Genomic DNA, 20,159 nt, shown 5'->3' with positions numbered 1-20,159 from the left:
GCATTTTATGAACCTCAGAGATTTTCGCTGATCCAAGAAACTCGGACGATCCTCTCGCTTTTCTACAAATAACATATGGCCGTCTCGCTGTTCCGGGTACCTCATAGTCATCTAACTGTTCCAGTGAACTCGAAAGACCTTTTAGCAGGTTTTAAGGACCTCAGCACAGTTCTTTCGCTGGTCCAGGGATCTCAGCAATTCCCTTTTTCTGGTCCAGTATCCTCCGATGGCCATCACGCTGATCCAAATACTTCAGCATCGCCCTCCCACTCGTCCATATACCTCACATGGCCATATGAAATTATTAGTGCCTGTTTATGTTGGATAAGTGAGATTCAACTTTACACATTTTGTAAAAATACAATGTATCATTGTAAAGCAAGTGCTGTGCAATAAGTATTTGTATACAAGAGTAAAAAAAGTTAGAGAAAAATGATTAGTGAAGAGGAATATAACCAAAGCTTTTGTAATAACTCAATGAGACTAAGTTGAGTTATACGAGTGTTCACAGTAGTAACATCTACTGTTGCAAAAATATATATTCTGTCACAACTTACAACATTCCACAGAACACAACTAATATAAAGTTGAAAATTTTAGTTTAAGCACATCCTTTTATGGTTGTAAATTTGAGGAATTACAAAAAGGTTCCTTAAAGAGTTTTGGGTTAAAAGAGTTTTGGGCTTACTATTAAAATTTTTGCCAGTAAATAAAGACACCGTAGCATACATGTCTTATACATACAAACATATCACACAAATGCATTCTTAGGTAGACAGAATGGTTTTTAACATTTCTTTGCTTCCAGTTTTCATAAAAGTGTATGACATGCTCCTACCAGGTCCCACATCAAGCACATAATAAATCTGCATTGACCACTATAATATCTATTCTTCAAAAGATACTCATCTTTATGTTCTAGAGCAAACTTCTATGGCTTATATCTGACCCAATGTAATTTTATCAAGGCTATTACTTTTAGAGTAGACTCTAGAACATAATTACGTTTAATCAGTTGGAAACTGAATATAATGCTATGTTTAACCCACATTACATACTACATAAAACTGAAAATTTGTTGTTTTTATCAACAAACACATCCTCTTCAAGCACTAAATTTTCGTTCGTCAATTCGTCTTCAGCACACTTTAATACATCTTCCAAATTTTTTCTCCTAGCATTCTTCCTCTTCCTGTTTCTACTACTTCCACTGTGTGCAACTACATCAGGAAGGAAAGCTGTAACAATTTTCTGAAGACTAAAGAAAAGTCTGAGAATGGAAGGAGACCGTCCAAACAGTTGCGTTATATACAAACTTAAATTGGTTCGTTTTCTGAAATTTGCGAACAGATTGTACACTGCAGTCCCAGAAAAAAAAGAAGACACTTTAGTTTGTTCAAATGGAAAATCCAGAACTGCATTCAAACACGTGAGATGTAAGAGACAACTCTGAAACTGTGCAAGAGCATGAACCACTGTTACATCGTACAGTTTCGGGTTACGCTTGAGGCTTTCATCAAAATAACGAAACAGTATGAATGTCTCGACAAATAGAAAACAGTCTGAATCTAAAACATTTTTCAAAGCATCTGGTATTGCAAAGTTTTCATCACAATACGACTGTTGAATGTTTTCATCACAGACGCCGTCTTGACACTTGGGATCATTTATGGAACTGTTAGAAGTAGTATTGCACTGGTCATCTGAAGTATGCTTACTCTTTTCACACCTTTCAATTTTCTTGACTTTGGAACCGTGAGACCTCAGAAAATGTTTGCGAGTCCTGAAGTATCCAACGACACCATCAACAACTTTCAACGAAATCGCAGTGAGGAGAAGGGCACTGATCATGGATGACAACGAGGAACGAAGGTGCGAGGTGCGTCGAGCCCAGAACACAATCGCAACTACAAACAGCTTCCACGCATCAGGCACGGTCTCGAGCAAAGTTTTTTGTGCCTCCAAGCCCACCAACTCGAGGATCACGGATGCACGGATGACGCCAGGTACATCAGGTACGTCCTGGAGACTAGGGAACGGGGTGAGGCAGGTCATTGATTTAACGGGATCCAAAAACACTCTACGCATCTCCGCGTTTTTACTGCGGAAAGTGAACGTCAGGCCCGAGGTCTTGGTTTCGTGGGATGTCAGCAGGCCAAAAATCACGGGGATAATGGCCAGACTTAGTTCGTGCGAGTGAGGGAGGGAATAGTCTTCCACCTGCGGCTGACAAAAATACATGCGGAGCGAGATCATGTCCAATACGCTGGAAGGCAGCAGCCCCTTGTAAAAATTCTGTTTGAACCAATGAGGGAGGGCTTGGAAAACTTCCTCCTGGGCAGTGGGTTTGTAAGGCACGTTGGCCATGCACTCTTCTGAGCCATCTCGTGAACATTCTTCACTGGCCAGAACTGCAGCTGCATCGCCGATGATGGGGCTCAAGCCCCTTGTGGGTGGTTTATCACCGGCGAGATCTGGGCACAGTAGCGGCAGGACATCAGAGGTGCGGTTATAGCCCCCAATGCTCTTGTTCAGTTGCTCCAGCACCCTATGTCGGTCGCACTGTTTGATGCATGCCAAGATCTGGAAAAAGGTAAACAACTTTTAAACACATTGTCATCATGATAGCCTGAATATTTTCAACCAGCAGAGATGACACAATAACAAATGAAAACGAATTAAGACTTTCAAGATCTTCCTTGCTACGAAATTGATCAAATTTAGAAAAAAAATAAAGGTAACTATCTAGAAAAGGGGTGCATTCAAAAAAGCAACAAAACATTTTTTAAAAAAAGCATTTTTTACTCTTTAACATGTTTTTTCTAATAATTTTATACACCAGCAAAGTTATTATTCTATAATTTCATTACGTGAGACTGAATTATTTTCCAGTAACCTAGAATGTATATAGAAGAATATGTATTCCACCATGTTCAATATTGAAACAAGATATTTGCATATCGTGAGAAGTTTAAATTGGTACTAAGATGAGTTATTTAATGTTTCTTCGTATTTTGTAGTGTCCGGGATTGATTTCATTGACATATATTTCTGAGATTAGATTTTTGCACGTGTTGCTGATTTTCCCACAAAAATATGGAGTTGTTGAGTTAGATCCACTACACTAATATAATGTATTGAATTAAATAAGCAATAAATTTAGCTAATCTAATCTAAACAACAATTCAGAGATTGTTTTTGCATTTAAATATAGCTAAATCAACTAACTAACCATCCAGCATATTTTAATAGCTTTTAGGCCTAATATAAGCTAACCAACCATTAAAACTCTAAATTACCGGTACACCACATACAATATGGCAATGCCTTTTACAGAATGATTAGAAAATATATCGAGATATACAAAAATGTATTTTCAGATTTATATTTGCCTTTTATAGGATGGGTAATTAATTGTTCCTTATCATGTACATCCAAGCTTATTCCTTGATCATGATGACATGATACTTTAAACATTGATCTTGTGGTACATGATGTTTGCTGTTTTAAGTTAGTACATCGAAATATCTTGGCCAAACAAAAACTGGAGTATCACAATACAAACATATTATGTCAGGTCTTGTGAAATTTTTTATCGTAAAACTCAATTTACGATCATAATTAATTATTATATCATAATTTGTTGTATGTCCAGGATCTTTAGATGTACTAAATTAAAACAGCAAGCACCATGTACCACACGATCAATGTATACGGGATATAGTTTTAAACTTGGAAACATGATATGGAACTTTTACCATAAGATGTACCCCTGTGGGCAATATTCTTACAGTGCGGCTTGGTAATGCTCTGACATCGCGGCTTCTTAGAATGGAAAAAAGAAAATTGGAAACATGGTTATCACACACTACACAGGTCCCTAAATTTACCCTGAAGGGATGGTTTATTGCTCCCTACTGGTTCGTAAAAAAAAAATAACAGTTTAAAGCTTACATTACAATACCTGTGTTTCCACATAGCCACCGCAATTCATTCTTTCATAGTATTTTTAATGTAACAATACTAACCCAACAAATGTCCAAAATGTTTTGAAGTATTTCTAATGTAGCTAACCTAACGTAATTAACCATTCACTCATAATCTCAAAATCATATACACACATACTTAGACTCACAAAGGAAAGTGAAAAATGGCAACAGTCGCATCAATGCACACGAATTGTAATTTAAGTTATGAACAGTGATTTCTCATAAACCAGTAGGAATTCAGAAATGCTGTTTTTAGGATAAATACAGGAATCTCTAGTGTTTGGAAATATATTCCCTGAATTGTATTATTACTTCACGAAAAAGCCATACTGTAAGCATATTACCAAAACAATGTCAGGAAGTAAAGCCATGAATTTGTTTTTTTTTTTTTTTACGATAATCCCTCTCCTAGATAATTAAAGTATATATTTTGAATTTTCAGATTCTATTCTAGATAGTTAACTTTCATTATTACAAACTAACCATAGCTACAGCTTCATCCGGAGTTTTGCCTCTCAGCCACGTCAACAACCCTACAATGTGGCGCTGTGTGTCACTAGATGTATGGCTCTTAGGGTGCTTAATTTTGGAGAAAAAGTTTTGGAAAACATTCTTCTGAATGTAGTCGTTTCCAAGTACTGTTGCCATCAAGGGTAAGACAGTTTTATCCAAACCACCGAAAGACATCAGAAAATTCTCAACTTTGTACACTTTGCAGTCTATCGCATATAACTTGGTTCCTTCAGGCGATACTCCTATTTCGACTGCTTCTAAGGAAAACGTGTCGAAAGGAATATAGAGGACGTCATAAATGTAGAAATCAGAGTCATAGCTTATAACAGGGCACTTCATAGCACGAGCTACTGCAGCTATCTCATGATCTGCTTCAAAGCCACACTGCACTAACTTGATTCCCATTTCAAACACAACCTCTTTAAACACTGCTATTAACATCAGTGGGAAGACACTGCGCTTCATCTGCACGAGTGGACTGACTTTCCTAGCATCACATATCCTAGTCTGGAACCTAGATTTTACGGTCTTGAGCTTCTTAACCTCGTAGCCACCATCAAGTAGAATAAACGGAATGACGTTACATTTGCGGAGGACGTTGAAGAAATGCCTCACGCTGTCGGCGTACGCGTCGTAATCTCCTCCGAAAGCACTATGCGCTTTATAAACACGTTGATAAAGTTGTGCAACTAAGCTATTCCCGTCAATTACAAGAGAACAGTCTTTCAGCTGAAATGTCTCAAATAACTGATCAGAACGTTGTTCTACATACGTTGTAAGCCCTCTAATCCCCATAACTTCTGCAAAAAGATATTGGCTTAATATTACATAAGCATGTAAATTTCCTAAAAAAACAAAATAATAAATATATATTTTTTTAAACGTCCACAGATAACGCACAGAGTGAGTACCAACATTAGACAAAAGAGGGTGAGGAAAAATACTCGCTTGTGTTCTTTTTATATTTTCTCTGTCATTTCATTATAAACATAAACTTTTTTTTATTGGCTTCTAGGTGATTTTGCGGAGCAAGGCCTATCCTGACCACCGCAACGTCACCTTACTACATGACCTAGTGGCGGCTAATAATTTACGGGAATGGCTGACTTCAGGGCAACATCATTTATTTAAAATCTGCGCATATGCCTGACAGCCTCAGAAAAAAACAATAAACATATCTTAGATGTATGGCTCCAGTAGCCCAACCGAGTTACGGTTACAAAAGCAGCTTAAGGGATTGGCCACCACCAATCGCATCCTATTATCAGCAAGACTTTCCCTAAGGCTTATATACATAAAACAACAAGTCGTTAATGTAAAGTGTTAACTAGTAATGTTGACGCCAACCATCGGTGCTCCTCTGTCACAGTCTGTTATGCCACATTGACACCTGCCCTGTAGCATGTGTGTGCCACAAACGCGCCCCAGGGAAGTCTGGTGTAACATAATACATTGAGGAAAATGACCTTGGGGTCAATGTTTCGAGAGCCCCCGCGTAGATATTAAGTGCCCATGTTGACATCGTCCCTCGTTCATTTGACGTCGTCCCGACAATGTCCTCTAAGCCCGTGCTCCGCGCCGCTAGTACCCGCGCCCATTTTCGGAGCGCACCCCCCGCCCAGCGGGAATGAGTCAGGCGAGCACCTCGGGCGTGACCCCAATAGACTCGAGGAAACTTAAGGGCACGGAACCCCGGGGGCTCGAAACTATAAAACAATTAAGGGACAAGACACTAGGACACAATTATTAATTTCTCAGGCATTAAACAAGTACGTCGTAGCCACGAGCACCGCACGCACGGAGCGAGCAACGAACCTCATTAACAGTTCCCACGGTCACTGGCCTTAATTAAAGTGCCCGTGACAATGATCAAGTCGAATTAGGAGAAATCCCACTAATACAGTTCACAGGGAGATAATATGTTAGTAAATTTACAGTCACCAACTGAATGCCACAATTCAATAATTAAATACACTAAAACAATTTTTAAGCCTTAAGCACCCCATTACCAGGTGCTACGTTTTAATTGGGCACCTGGAATGTGTTTTTAGCCTATAATAGAGCAAATTAAGTTAATGTAAGTTTTTGGCGCCGACTCACAAAGGAGGTGAAAGTTTCCCTCCCTTGCGAGGCGGCCATGTTCGGCAGTCTTCAACCACTCCACGCCGGGTCAAGACGTTGTCCGTGAGCAGCCTTCAATTTTGTTTCACCGATCGTTCATTCCATATTCGCTTTAATATCCAAACCTTTTTTACTTCATCACTGCTCACGTCGACTCGGCGTGTATTTTGCGGACCCAGGCTTATCTCGACCGTTTTCTTTAGTGGTTCAGCACCGCGTCACGGACCACGCCATTTACGGCACTGGCAAACTCCAACCAACGCGCTTTCGCTAGACCGCCGCGCATACGCCTGCCAGCTGCAACCACAAGTAAGTGTAAGGTGTAATTTACGGCCACGCTCACTGAGCCACCCTAAGACAGTTAACTTTCGGTACTGGCCGTCTCCAGAGCACTCGTAACCACGCCTCGCGAGACTGCCGCGGCAAATTCATTGTGTTATATTTGTGTCGTGTTTGTTCTGTAATCAGCGTGTGTTAATGTAACTGTACAACAGCTCAGATGCCGCATAGTGCATTCGCATAGTGTTTGTAGCGGTTCTGCCACCGCGTAGAGTATGCATAGGGAATATCGAGTACCCGTGCGTACCACCTGAGAAGTCCGTTAACTAAACGCAAATCAACATAACCGGTGTCGCTTACGATTATTTCGCACCACCCCATCCTCCACACGGCCGAGCGGCCTCACAACCAAGTAGGGAAGTTCAGGTTAGATTTCAAGGTGCGTACCTGGTGGGGCACGTGGGGGCAGAGTACCTACGACCCATCACCAATGGCCTAGTGTTCCACTAGCCTGGCGCTCCCTGGACAACAGCAGCACCATGATGCCCGTAGCGCTTGTCAGGTACTTCCCGGGCCTGCTACAGAGGCCGGGTGACGGCAGTGTTTCCTTTAAGATTTTTTGCTATCATTTACCAGAATACAGATATTTCTCTGTGCTAGTCTGGTTCTTAGCCACCGAGTCTTGGTCATGCTGGGATCGTCGACTCATGCGACAACAAATCGGTTAGAGTCAAAGCTAGCCTCCCAGACAAACTCAGCGATCCAGAACTAACACCACTCCTAAGCTCATCTCCGACAGTCAAACCAAAGGTTTTTACAGTTTGACAGTTTATTTTAGCTATAATATCATTTCTTCTTATCTTAATGAATATTAATAAAGCCTAATACGGGTAACTAAGTTAGCTGCATTAAAAATACGGTGGGAGATACTGTGTGTGTGTGTGTATATATATATTGACGCCGCCGTCAGTGCTCCCTCTGAGAGCACAGGCCGTTATGTGTCCTCAACACCCGATCAGTGCCGCGCCTCGAACGCGCCCGCGCGCGCAACATAGTGCAGTGCCCCGAACGGCGTGACATCAGTCACGGCCCCCTACGTGTGCAAAGCACCCGGCCGGGTGTGGCACTGCGCAAGGGTATTATTTATTCATGAATTTCATAAGATAAACAGAAACTAATAAGTCTAAAACCATTAATAATTAATGTTAATTTATTAATCATTTTATAAAGGGTTATCATTCACAAAACTGGCCGAAGTCATCTTCCCGCGCTCCGCAGTTTTCCCGCGGAATTTCCCCCCTCCCTGGCCCCGGCGGCCAGGGAGGTTAGTCAGTCGCCATCCAGCACTCGCAAGGGCCGGCAGCCCACGCACGGAGCTCTCAACTTTCGCGCCAACATCACCAGTCACTGCAATAGGTAATTATAGTCAAACCGTTTAACTCAGCTCCCCGGTTGGCCCGAATAGGCCGTTCGCGATTTCGCACGGTCCTTTAATATAATGTGTAGCTCGCCATCGGGCTTTTTCGTGTGATACGTAATCAATTAGGTGACCCCTCGTGGCACCTGCGCCTCACGCCAGTGAAATTCCCTCTCGGGGAATAGTTCTTCGCCCACACGGGGCGGCACTGCGCCAAACGCGTACCTAAGTGAAAGGACGAGTCATTAACTGGGACGTGCCACGGTCGTGCGTGTGATATCCTGCCGGATCCCACCGCGCCCGTACCCAGCGTAATGTGGCCCCAGCCACCACGCGGAGTAGCCACCTTTGTATACCCATCTGTGCGGGACTAACCACAGTGATTATAGTGTAGTGTGTTACCTTAAGTAATTTTGTGGGACCTATCGCCCACGCAATTCACGTTGCGTCCACGGACTTTCACATAGGCCGGAACAGGTCCATCGTGCACCTGAGCACCCCACTCGCAAGTCGCCGGGAACAACCCCCTTCAACGTACTTGCCACAGGGTTACCGTGTGGCCGTAACAAGTCCGCCAATAGAGGGAAGCTCCAACCAAACAGCTAAACAGTACGTGTGTGTTTTATTAATAAGGCGTCCTGGGAGGCCATAACAGCCCGGGGGGCCCTTTGTCGCCGCGTCCCTGCCTGCAGCCACGAGGCCAGGAACCCCGCCCTTGAGACCCAAAATTAATTAAACAGTTTAGATTCACGTAAAAGTCAGATCAGGCAACGGGGACGGCGTCAATATATATATATATATATTGACACCGTCCCCGTTGCCTGATCTGAATTTTACGTGAATTTGATATGTTCGATGAATTTTAATATCACACACGTGACCGTGGCACGTCCCAGTTAATGACTCGTCTGAAAGTTTAGATTCGCATTTGGTGCAGTGCCGCCCTGCGGGAGCGATGAACTAATTCCCGATGTGTGATTTCACTAGCGTGAGGCGCGGGTGCCACGATGGGTCATCTAATCATTTACGTAGTACACGAAAGTCCGGTGTCGGACTGCACATTTTATTAAAGGACCGCGCGAAGTCTCGAACGGCCGATTCGGGCCGACCGGGGAGCTGAATTAAAATGATTTGGCTATAATTACCTATTGCAGTGACTGGTGATGTTGGCGCGAAAATTGAGGGCTCCCCGTGCGGGGGCTGCCGGCCCGGGCGAGTGCGGGATGGCGACTGACTAACCTCCCTGGCCGCCGGGGCCAGGGAGGGGGAAAATTCCGCGGGAAACTGTGGAGCGCGGGAAGATGATTTCGGCCAGTTTTGTGAATGATCCCAGTTTACAAAATGATTATTAAATTAACATTAATTATTAGTTATTTTACAAGTATTAGTTTTTGTTTGTTTTATCGAATGCATAAACAAATTATTTAGTTGCGCAGTGCCACACCCGGCCGGGCGCTTTGCACACGTAGGAGGCCGTGACTGACGTCACGCCATTCGGGGCACTGCACTACGTTGCCCGCAAGGGCGCGTTCGAGGCGTGGCACTGATCAGGTGTTGAGGACACATAACGGCCTGTGCTCTCAGAGGGAGCACCGGCGACGGCGTCAATATATATATATATATATATATATATATATATATATATATATATATATATATATATATATATATATATATATATATAGACGTCGTCCCAAGTGCTCCTCCGGCTCGCTTAGGCCATTATTGCCCGTTGCTGCTTCAGGCTTGCGTGTGCGCCGGCGCCCGTGCGCAAAAGTGTAACAAAGGTTTTGTTTATGTAATTATGTGAGGGTGTGAATATCTATTTGTCTTGTTGTGTTCCTGTAGATGTGTTTCCCGGGCGACTGAGTCGCGTCTCCCCGCCTGTGACCATGTGGCTCCACGCACTCGCACACGAAGGGAAGAGGGGAGATTCATGTGCGCGCGGAAAGGGGGGAGGCCGCTGAGACGTCGCGGAGCGTGGGTCGAGTCAGTCGCCTAAGTGGCATGAGAGAGCGCGGTCGCGAAGGTCACGTCACCGTCGTTCTCGTCGGCAGTTACGTCATAGTATTTCGTGTCATCATTCGCGTCACTGCCAGTCACGTCACCATCATCCACGCCACTTTCAGTCGCGTCACTGTCGTGTCACCACCAGTCAGGTCACTGGTAGTGTCGTGTCGCGCTCAAGGTGCGTGGAGCCGGGCCTCGCCCTGATGGACTGTCACAGTGGGGAGCTGTGACAGCCCATGTACAGTGTGTGACGTGTGCATTAAACACACCTTAACATCAAAAACTCTTTTATTTCACCTAAGTTAGGGTAGTTCCCTTGACACGTGGCACGTACCCTCTCTACCGGAGCAGCTGGGCAGCGACTCCGAACCATGGGAACGGCCCTAACGTCGTCAAAATGGTGCCCAACTAGTGTGGCTGACCATGAGCTATTACATAGAAACGGACATGAAAAGTGTGGATTTTCAAAACTTTCGGGGGCCGCGAGAATGCTGCAGGGAGTCGAGCGTGGACAAGAGCGGCGCGGGAGCGGAAGCCAACGCGCCAAAATGGTGTGAGATTGCGCCATCAAGAGATAAGAGCGCGTCACACAGGTATCGGGTTTCATTCGGCCGCGCGAGTGAGTTCGCTCTTCCCCCTTTTTCCCTTAAAGGGATCGCGCTGGATGAGCGCAGGTGAATTGCGCCCTTCGGGTCGAGCGGGAGCCGAGTCCAGCCGAGCGACGACGAGTACAGCCGAGTCGTACCATTCAAGATCACCGCGCCGCCAGGTCAACTTCCGCGGGACGTAGAGCATGCGGAAACGGGACCTCCGACAGTGGAGGGGGGGAGGCGGGCCATGCCTGTCTGTTCCCCGTCACCTGACGACCCGGTCCGCCGCTCGGGCCGGTCAGCCGCGCAGGTTGCGGAATGCTACACACCTGTGCGTGTGAATATGGACGGGGTCTACCAGGTGTGTCATAAGCCACATGGAGAGGGCAGCTTGCGAAGGGAGGGCACTACACTATGGTGCTCGTGTACCCCTAAGGAAAAGACTGTAGAAAAGGAAATATATGACCATGGCACAGAGCGGGCCGTGATAAGGGAGCGCGTGACGTGCGCGATGGTAGGCTGTCCCGGGCAACCAGGCGAAACGGCGCGGTGCTATGTGTGCGGCACTGTCAGACACCGGATTTGCACGACTGCACGCGAATTCTCTAATTTCAGGGACGGAATATTTCTATGCGCAGCCTGTATTGACGGTGTGCGGCGCCATGGGGAGGCACAACCGGAACCTGTACCGCGAAATGCAAGTGTGGCGGTGTCACTGCCTGTATTCACGGGGTGAGCACATGAAGATCCGCATGCATTTCTGCAAGCATGCTGGGACAGACTATCAAGACACGCGGTGCCCGAGGACGAGTTCACGGACAGAGTTAGTGAACAGCTCCGGGACAGAGCCCAAGCCTGGTGGGCGATGGCAGGCGAATACCGGACGTCTTGGACCGAATTCGTTACCCGGTTCGAATCCCGTTTTGATGACGCGCGTTCCCATGTCAGCTGTCAGTACCAGCTGTACTGTCAAACACAGCGGGCTGGGGAAAGCGTGGAAGGCTTTATTTATCAAAAGCTACGCCTCCACCGACGTCTGACAACAAGCGGCTCAGTCGCCGAGATACTGCCAGTGATTGTGGAGTTACTGTCTCTGGAATTACGACCTTTCATGCGTAACGCCGCGGGAAGAAGCGTGGACGATTTCCTAGCCATGGCGAGAGAAACAGAGAGAGACATCCAGGCCATACAGAGTGCAACAGAGACCACGATACAGTGGAGGCCCAACCCCACCCCGGCGGTGCTGTCACCAGAAGATGCTGGAGCGGTGGTGCGGTACACTGGCCCGCCAGCACCGCCGGACAGATCCGCCCAGTCGCCGGGGTCGCAGGGACGCAACCTTGAGCCACAGGGCCAGTCGCGGCTGAATTGGCGGCAGGCCGACCGAGGGGAGCGACGCGGAGGCCCGACAGCCCGCGAAGAGCGGCCTCCCCGCTGCAGGTACTGTCCAACAGAAATGTACCACTGGCACCGTGAATGCCCCGTCAAGGCCACCGGAGAAGGGGGAAACGGAGGTGACACAACACCATCGGGAAACGCCTAGGTGAGGGCGATGAGACAGCTGGGCCCCGCTCTCCGAAACTCCAACCAGCCACGCCGCCCCACCTACCTAACGTCGGCGGGGGCGGTCCGAGCCGGCCCGACAGGCCGTGCCCCGAGTCTTCGGCGAGCTCTACCGCTCTCCCCACGTCATCGGCGTCCCCGCCAGCAGCTGCGGGCGCCAGTGATCTACCGCCCCGCCCACCTGACGTCGGCGGGGGTGGTCAAAGCCGGCCTGACAGGCCGTGCCCCGAGTCTTCGGCGAGCTCCCCCGCTCGCCCCACGTCATCGGCGTCTCCGCCAGCAGCTGCGGGCGCCAGTGAGCTACCGCCCCGACCACCTGACGTCGGCGGGGGCGGTACGCGCCGGCCCGATGGGCCGTGCCCCGAGTCTTCGGTGAGCTCTGCTGCTCGCCCTTCATCGCTGGGGGCCTCGACAGTAGATGCAGGGCTAGAGGACACGCTGTCCCGGCTCGGGCGCATGGGTCCCGAGGAAAGCAGTCTACTGCGCATACCTGTCCGGGTGGACGGCCGAGAACTGGAGGCGCTGGTGGACACTGCCGCCAGCCACAGCTATATTGCCGCCCACCTCGTCGCTGGTGCTGACGTGACAGCTGAGGCTGGGACAGTCCTGCTGGCCACCAGGGGAGCTTGCGCGCCCACGTCTGGGCGTGCCCAGGTAAAAATCCACATAAGGGACCATGTTAGCCAAATGGACGCCATAGTGCTGCATGAGCTACGAGAGGAGCTCATCCTGGGAGCCCCCTGGCTGGCACAGGTCGATGCTACAATCGAAATCCGTGCCGGGCGCTTGCACCTTGGTACCCGCGGCCGCTGGACTGTCTACGGTATCCACCGGCCTATTCCATCCCCACCTAGCACAGTTGTAGGTTTGGATGAGCTGACCCACGGAGTTCCAGCCGAGCACCACGTCGACATCGACGAGGTGAGAAGGGCTCATTCGCAAGTGTTTGCAGCTGCGGACCAGTTACAGAGGACTACAATTACAGAGCATTGCATACCCCTGGTGCCCCATACCCCTCCGTTCCAGAAAGTGTTCGGGTTCGGACCCCGTGAACAGGATGCCATACAGGCGCAAATCGAGGAGATGCTGGCGAGTGGTGTCATAGAACCTAGTAATTCACCTTATAATAGTCGTATCGTAATGGCCACCAAGAAAGATGAAACGCTGAGATTTTGCGTAAATTTCAAAGCAATAAATCACCTCACCATTCCGGCACCACCACCATTAATCAACATCACGGATGCCCTCGCTGGCTTGGGGAAAGCCACCATATTTTCAAAGCTTGACCTCAAGTCGGGGTACTGGCAAGTGCCAGTATGCCCCGCCGACCACCCCAAAACAGCCTTTACCGCCCCAGATGGCAGGCGCTTCCAGTTCTGTGCGATGCCGTTTGGCCTGATGGATGCTCCTGCGACCTTCCAGACCATGATGGTCCGTGTCCTGGATGGCTACATCGGCAAGTTTGCCCAAGCCTACCTGGACGATGTGATCATCTGGTCATATTCGTGGGAGGAACACGCACACCATCTGGCCTTGGTGTTTGAGCGGCTCGCCAGGCACGGGCTGACGTGCGCCCCGAGGAAGTGCCACATTGGGGCGGAGGAGATCGATTTTCTGGGCCATATTGTGGATGCAGAGGGTTGCCGCCCGCTGCCCAAACAACTGTCCATTATTGAGGGCAAGCAGGCACCCAAGACACGGAAGCAGCTCCAGAAACTCATGGGGCTTTTGAATTGGTTGAGGTCATTTGTTCCCCACTTCGCCTCGATTACAGCGCCCATGACCGACCTGCTTTCACCAAAGCACAAATTCCGGTGGACCCAGGCCGCCGACCAGGCCCTGGGCGAGGTGAAACAACAGCTCCGCAACTACCACACCCTGTCGCGGCTGGTGCCGGACGAACCACTATTCGTGCAGACCGATGCCAGCCAGGAAGGCATGGGGGTGGTGCTGTACCAGCTGGACGGCCAAGGCCAGAGACGTATCGTCGAGTACGCGAGTGTCAAGTTTGGCCCAGCGGAAAGACGATACCATGTCAATGAGCAAGAATGCCTCGCTGTGGTGTGGGCACTAAAAAGATACCGACACTACCTCGAGGGGCGCCCCTTCATTCTCCGCACGGACAGCCAGTGCCTCAAATGGCTGGATTCCGTGCAGGAGGGCAAGTCAAAGTTTACCCGGTGGGCCCTTCTCCTCCAGAGCTTCCACTTCACGGTGGAACATGTACCCGGCCGGGAAAATGAGCTCGCTGACGAGCTTTCCCGACACCCGGACCCCAGAACCATAGTCTACGATGACCAGGGGTGGGACAACCTTCTACCCCCGGTTCCGATTACCAACTATTCGGACCCGGCCCCCGACGATGCCCTACTGTACATGCTGCCTGGGCCCAGCACACCAGAGCCGGCCACCCAATTCGCCACCATGGCAGAGCTGGTGACTCACGTGCGTGACGCCCAGCAGGACGACCCACAAACACGAGCCCGACTTGCCGAGTGTGGCGACCAAGCATTTCCCTATCAGCGTAGTCTCGATGGCATGCTTCAGACCCGTGGTGTTCGCAGAGGAAGCCGCTGGAGTATTCATGAACCCCCTGCTGCACGGCCAGCCATCCTACTGTTCTTCCACAGTCATGAGCTGGCGGGGCACCCTGGGGCTGAACAGACCCTGCGAGAAATCCGCAGGACGTTCCACTGGCCGGAGGTCACGGCCGACATTAAGCAGTTTGTGCGTGAGTGCCAACGCTGCCAACAGTGTAAGGCGCGTCGACCTGATGGCGTGGAGCAACAGGTTCCCCGACGCCCTGACCACCCATTCCACGAGGTGGCTCTTGGCATTATGGGCCCCTACCCACGCACCTCCCGGGGAAAGCGGTTCATCATTGTAGTCACTGATGTGTTTACGCGACGGACCGAGGCGTTTGCTGTCGCCAATGTCAAGGCGGGAACAATCATCGCCCTACTGGACCGAGAGGTGTTCCCACGGTATGGGTATCCGAGAGTGCTGCTCACGGATAATGGAGTCCAATTTACGGGTCACAGCTGGCGGAAGGCATGTGGGCGGTGGGGGGTCCATCATCACACCACCCCTACCTATCATCCCAGATCAAATCCCACTGAACGCCGCAACCAAGACATTAAGACCGAGCTCCGTATCCGCCTTGATGAGGACCACACTAAGTGGGACATTCACCTCCCCACCCTCTTGTACTGCCTCCGCCGGCGCACGAACGAGGTCACGGGATATTCTCCAGCTGAGCTGCTCCATGGTCACAACTTAGCATTGCCAGACGAACTGGGCGTCATTCACACAGAAGAACCTTTCCCGGTAGAGGACCTACGGGCTGGGGCACGCAGGCATCAGGCCCAGTTTTTGGATCATCGAACACCCCAGTCCCTAAATCCACCCCCGCAGATCATTCCAGGCCAGTTTGTGCATGTAAGGCTCCAGCATCTGTCAGCCAAGGGCCGTGGGTTTTGCGCGGGCCTCGCGCCCAAGTGGTCCGAGCCCAGGGAGGTGGTGGCTCGCTTGGGGATGACCACTTACCTGGTGCGGCAGCCGAATGGCCGAATGGCCAAAATACACTGTGATGCCTTGCGGCTAGCCACGGTCCCGATGCCGCAGCAGCTGTCAACCGTAGGGGCCGCGGATAGTTTTACAGACCAGGACAGCCCCAGGGACCAACCAGAGACACCACGAGGAGGTCGTTGTGCCAATTCCGACCCGATGCCCCTAGACACCGACCCTGGAAGAAACCACTGCAGTAGGGAAGGAAGGAGATCGGACTCACCTCAGGTGCCGACGAACTTCGGTGACGAAATGGTCACTGGCAATACCAACCCAGCAGGTTGCGAGGTTTCTTTAAATCCCAAAGCTCCAGTATTTTCCTGAGAAGCTACGCCCACCCAACAAGCATATGGGTATGAGCCCAACGGTTTCACCATGGACCACCTGGATGAGCTTGCTGACAGGCTGGACTCCAGGGATGCCCAAAACTCCGTCGTTAACACATCCGTTACCCCAATCCCTGATGAAGAGGACCCTGAGTTACCAACCATTGACACCATCCCTAAAATAGTATTCCCCGAGGAAGTAATGGAAGGGTTAAACGGGGATAAGTACCACCACCACAAAGGTTATCCACCTGAAGGGCCCTGTGGTCCCGAGGAAGGGGTCATCATTGAACTCCTTGATGAGGTGAAGGAAGGGGACAGATCCCCACCTATGCACCCAGACACTGCACCGAATTCCCAGGTTCCGGAAATAGCCCGCCATTCCACTCGTCAGCGCAGGCCTCCCTCCTACCTGCTAGACTATTGGCCATGGGTACTCACCCAGCAGGTTACTCCTACTTTCGCCCATGGGATGCCAATATGAACGCCCGAGTGCCCGAGTGTTAATGGTGAAGTGCGTGTGATCATAGCATCAGCGGGCAAAATGACATCGGGGAGGGGGGAGCATTTGACGTCGTCCCAAGTGCTCCTCCGGCTCGCTGAGGCCATTATTGCCCGTTGCTGCTTCAGGCTTGCGTGTGCGCCGGCGCCCGTGCGCAAAAGTGTAACAAAGGTTTTGTTTATGTAATAATGTGAGGGTGTGAATATCTATTTGTCTTGTTGTGTCCTGTAGATGTGTTTCCCGGGCGACTGAGTCGCGTCTCCCCGCCTGTGACCATGTGGCTCCACGCACTCGCACACGAAGGGAAGAGGGGAGATTCATGTGCGCGCGGCAAGGGGGGAGGCCGCTGAGACGTCGCGGAGCGTGGGTCGAGTCAGTCGCCTAAGTGGCATGAGAGAGCACGGTCGCGAAGGTCACGTCACCGTCGTTCGCGTCGGCAGTTACGTCATAGTATTTCGTGTCATCATTCGCGTCACTGCCAGTCACGTCACCGTCATCCACGCCACTGTCAGTCGCGTCACTGTTGTGTCACCGCCAGTCAGGTCACTGGTAGTGTCGTGTCGCGCTCAAGGTGCGTGGAGCCGGGCCTCGCCCTGATTGACTGTCACAGAGGGGAGCTGTGACAGCCCATGTACAGTGTGTGACGTGTGCATTAAACACACCTTAATGTCAAAAACTCTTTTATTTCACCTAAGTTAGGGTAGTTCCCTTGCCATGTGGCACGTACCCTCTCTACCGGAGCAGCTGGGCAGCGACTCCGAACCACGGGAATGGCCCTAACGTCGTCTATATATATATATATATAGACACCGACCGCCAATGCTCCTCTATGTCGAATAGACAGATATGCCTCATCAACGTCTCGCAGAGGCGTGTGCACCGAACGCGCTCGTGCGCGCAGCAAAGTGTAGTTCGTGCGACGAGGCGAACGCGAGGCAACGAGTGCTACGCCGGCGGAAGGATCCAGCCGGGTGTGGTATATCCCTCCGCCGCACTACAACAAATTAATTTATGTATATTTTTCCACAGGTTTTTATTAAACATTTTTTTTCATCAATTTGCCATCCGCCGCGGTCTCGTGTTCGAGGTCGGGCGCAGGTCCTAGCGGGGTGGCTGGCTTTCTTAGAGATTTCTGTTCCGGGAGGGCGCCAGGCTAGCTCGGTGTCTAACCGTGTGATGGTCGTGGGTTCGTTGCCCCAGCGTGGTCCGCTAGAACCGTCGGCGGTGATGGAATTTGTTTCCTGACTAGGTTGGGTTGTTTAGGTTAATTTACATACACTGTTCTGGTTGTTCTACGGGTCGCACGTCGCGCATGGGGGGTGCGGGGTGGACGTTTTATTGTTCACGATTTACACTGGTTCATTACATTGGGCGCGAGGTCTACTCGGCGGTACATGAATGCCAATGAGGCGTCGGAACACGTAGAAGTTTTGATTACACTATTATTACAATTACACTTGACAAAACGGCACTCTGTGGTGCTTTTACGTACACAATTACACTGCACACGTTATCTGAGAGGGACACCTGCGTGCTTCTACGTGTGATTACTTATTAAGTCCTCACGCCAGTCGCAGTTGAGGGAGAGCGTTCGATTAGCATCGGCTAATCTCGTAATCAGTAACTTGCGACGCGCGGGCCCACCTGTGTGGACCGCGGCTCGCTACTAAATTAAAAACACGTTTTAAGCTTGGATGTAGCCTGTGCCTGTGCACTGGGCGATTAACTAAAGTTCTGGGGTGGCGGGAGACGGCCCGTACTGTATACTGCACGGCCCCACGTAATGCTTTGTGTGGGGCGTGTTAAATTGACGCGGCTGGGTTAGGCCCTACACCGGAAAAAGGACCGGGCGCACACGGGGAGTATTTAAAAAAAGGTTTTGGTTGTGACTATAATTACCAGATGGACGTTCGGTGAAACAAAGAAATGCTGGCTCCCCGTGGGTCGTGCGTCCGTCCCGGTCCGCGAGTCGCGCTGTACTCGCGTCTAGCCCTGTCGCGAGGGGAGGGGTGAGCTCCCTGTCGCGCCAGAGTTTCTAAAGTTCCGTTATTCGTAAAAATCTATATAATTAACTAAATTTAAGTGGCTCTAAATTCACATAATAAAACTTAACGATTAACTTAATATTTATATATGTTTTAGAATTGACATTTAATAAGTTTGTCTAAAATAAGTTTGAATATTAGAGTCAAGCTGGAGACTGTCTGTTTCTTGATAACTACTCCAGTGGCGAATGATAATGCTAATTTGGGGCGGTTTGCGTTACGTCACACGTTTCACTACTGAATTTAGGCTGAAGGCTGCAAGGGTTGCACTCACAGCTGTTTTAGTAGAAAACTACACGTGAGTGACCCGGGCACTTCTACGTCGCACTCTATTAATTAGGGGCTTTTGTTTGTTTTTGATTACTTTATTATTGTGTGGGGAATTTTGTAGGCACGGGGAGTGCATTGCATGTGTAATTAAAATGGTTCGCTATTCTCTACCTTGAGCTGCGGTCTGCTCACTTGACTCAGTTGGGCCATGGCTAGGGGTGCTTTCCGTTAGCGGAGCCGAGTACTGGCGGGTGCAGGTCGGGCTTTGGGGTGGCCTTCGGCCGTACGATGTCAAATTAATATTTCAGTCCTTTCAAAATCATGTTTCACTGTGCGTTTTGTCCCGAACCTGGCCGGTTCAGTTTCCCGCGAAATCACACGTTTCCGGGGAGGGCTGGCGGGGGAGGGGGGTCGCGCGCAGCGACACAGGCAGTGTCCTTCAGGAGCTCCGAGAGGCCGGCAGCCTGCGCGCAACGCGGGACCATCAACCTTTGTTTTCACCGACATGTAGTTTCAATAGTATAATATCTTCTTAATCTTTTACGTACAGTTCCGTGGTCGGCCTCAATCTACCATGAGTTATTTCACTTAATTAAATCAGTGCTCCAAGATGAGTGTTCTACATAATACGTGAGTATTGTGGGGAGTCTACGAGACTTTACGTCGGCGCTTCACGCCCCAACTTAGCTTACCGGCTACTCAGTTTTGGCCCGCACAGGGCAGCCAGAAGGCGACACGTGCCACCGAATGTACTAACGAATCAGTCCCTGGGACACATCTAGGTATCACGTAGAGTCGCCGGAGACACGGGCCTACGTGCCACTAGCCCAGTATAAGAAGTGTTATGTAATAGTGAAATGTTTGCTCGTCAAAGTATAATTTGTCATGTTAGAGTTTAGGTATCACCGCTGCACGGTATCGTGCCACCAAATGTACTAACGAATCAGTCCCTGGGACACATCTAGGT

At 49.6% G+C, this 20,159-nt stretch overlaps 1 protein-coding gene across 2 annotated transcripts; it reads right to left on the bottom strand.

Moving 5' to 3' along the window:
- Positions 1-488: 488 nt before the first annotated feature.
- Positions 489-5,413, bottom strand: LOC134528503 (protein asteroid). Of its 2 annotated transcripts, XM_063362169.1 has the most exons (2): positions 4,473-5,413; positions 489-2,583 (listed from the first exon to the last, which is right to left on the bottom strand). In XM_063362169.1, the coding sequence occupies exons 1-2, from the start codon at positions 5,295-5,297 to the stop codon at positions 1,051-1,053; spliced, it is 2,358 nt and encodes a 785-aa protein (XP_063218239.1). In that variant the 5' UTR covers positions 5,298-5,413; the 3' UTR covers positions 489-1,050. The 2 variants fall into 2 exon arrangements, with proteins under 2 accessions (XP_063218239.1, XP_063218240.1); XM_063362170.1 differs by lacking the exon at positions 489-2,583 and having other exon boundaries at positions 4,364-5,384.
- Between the last annotated feature and the right edge of the window lie 14,746 nt (positions 5,414-20,159).

Source organism: Bacillus rossius, chromosome 1 (genome assembly GCF_032445375.1).
Source record: "Bacillus rossius redtenbacheri isolate Brsri chromosome 1, Brsri_v3, whole genome shotgun sequence".
Lineage (NCBI taxonomy): Eukaryota > Metazoa > Arthropoda > Insecta > Phasmatodea > Bacillidae > Bacillus > Bacillus rossius.
Note: the sequence above shows the minus strand (reverse complement) of the source record. Positions and strands in the feature narration are given on the sequence as shown.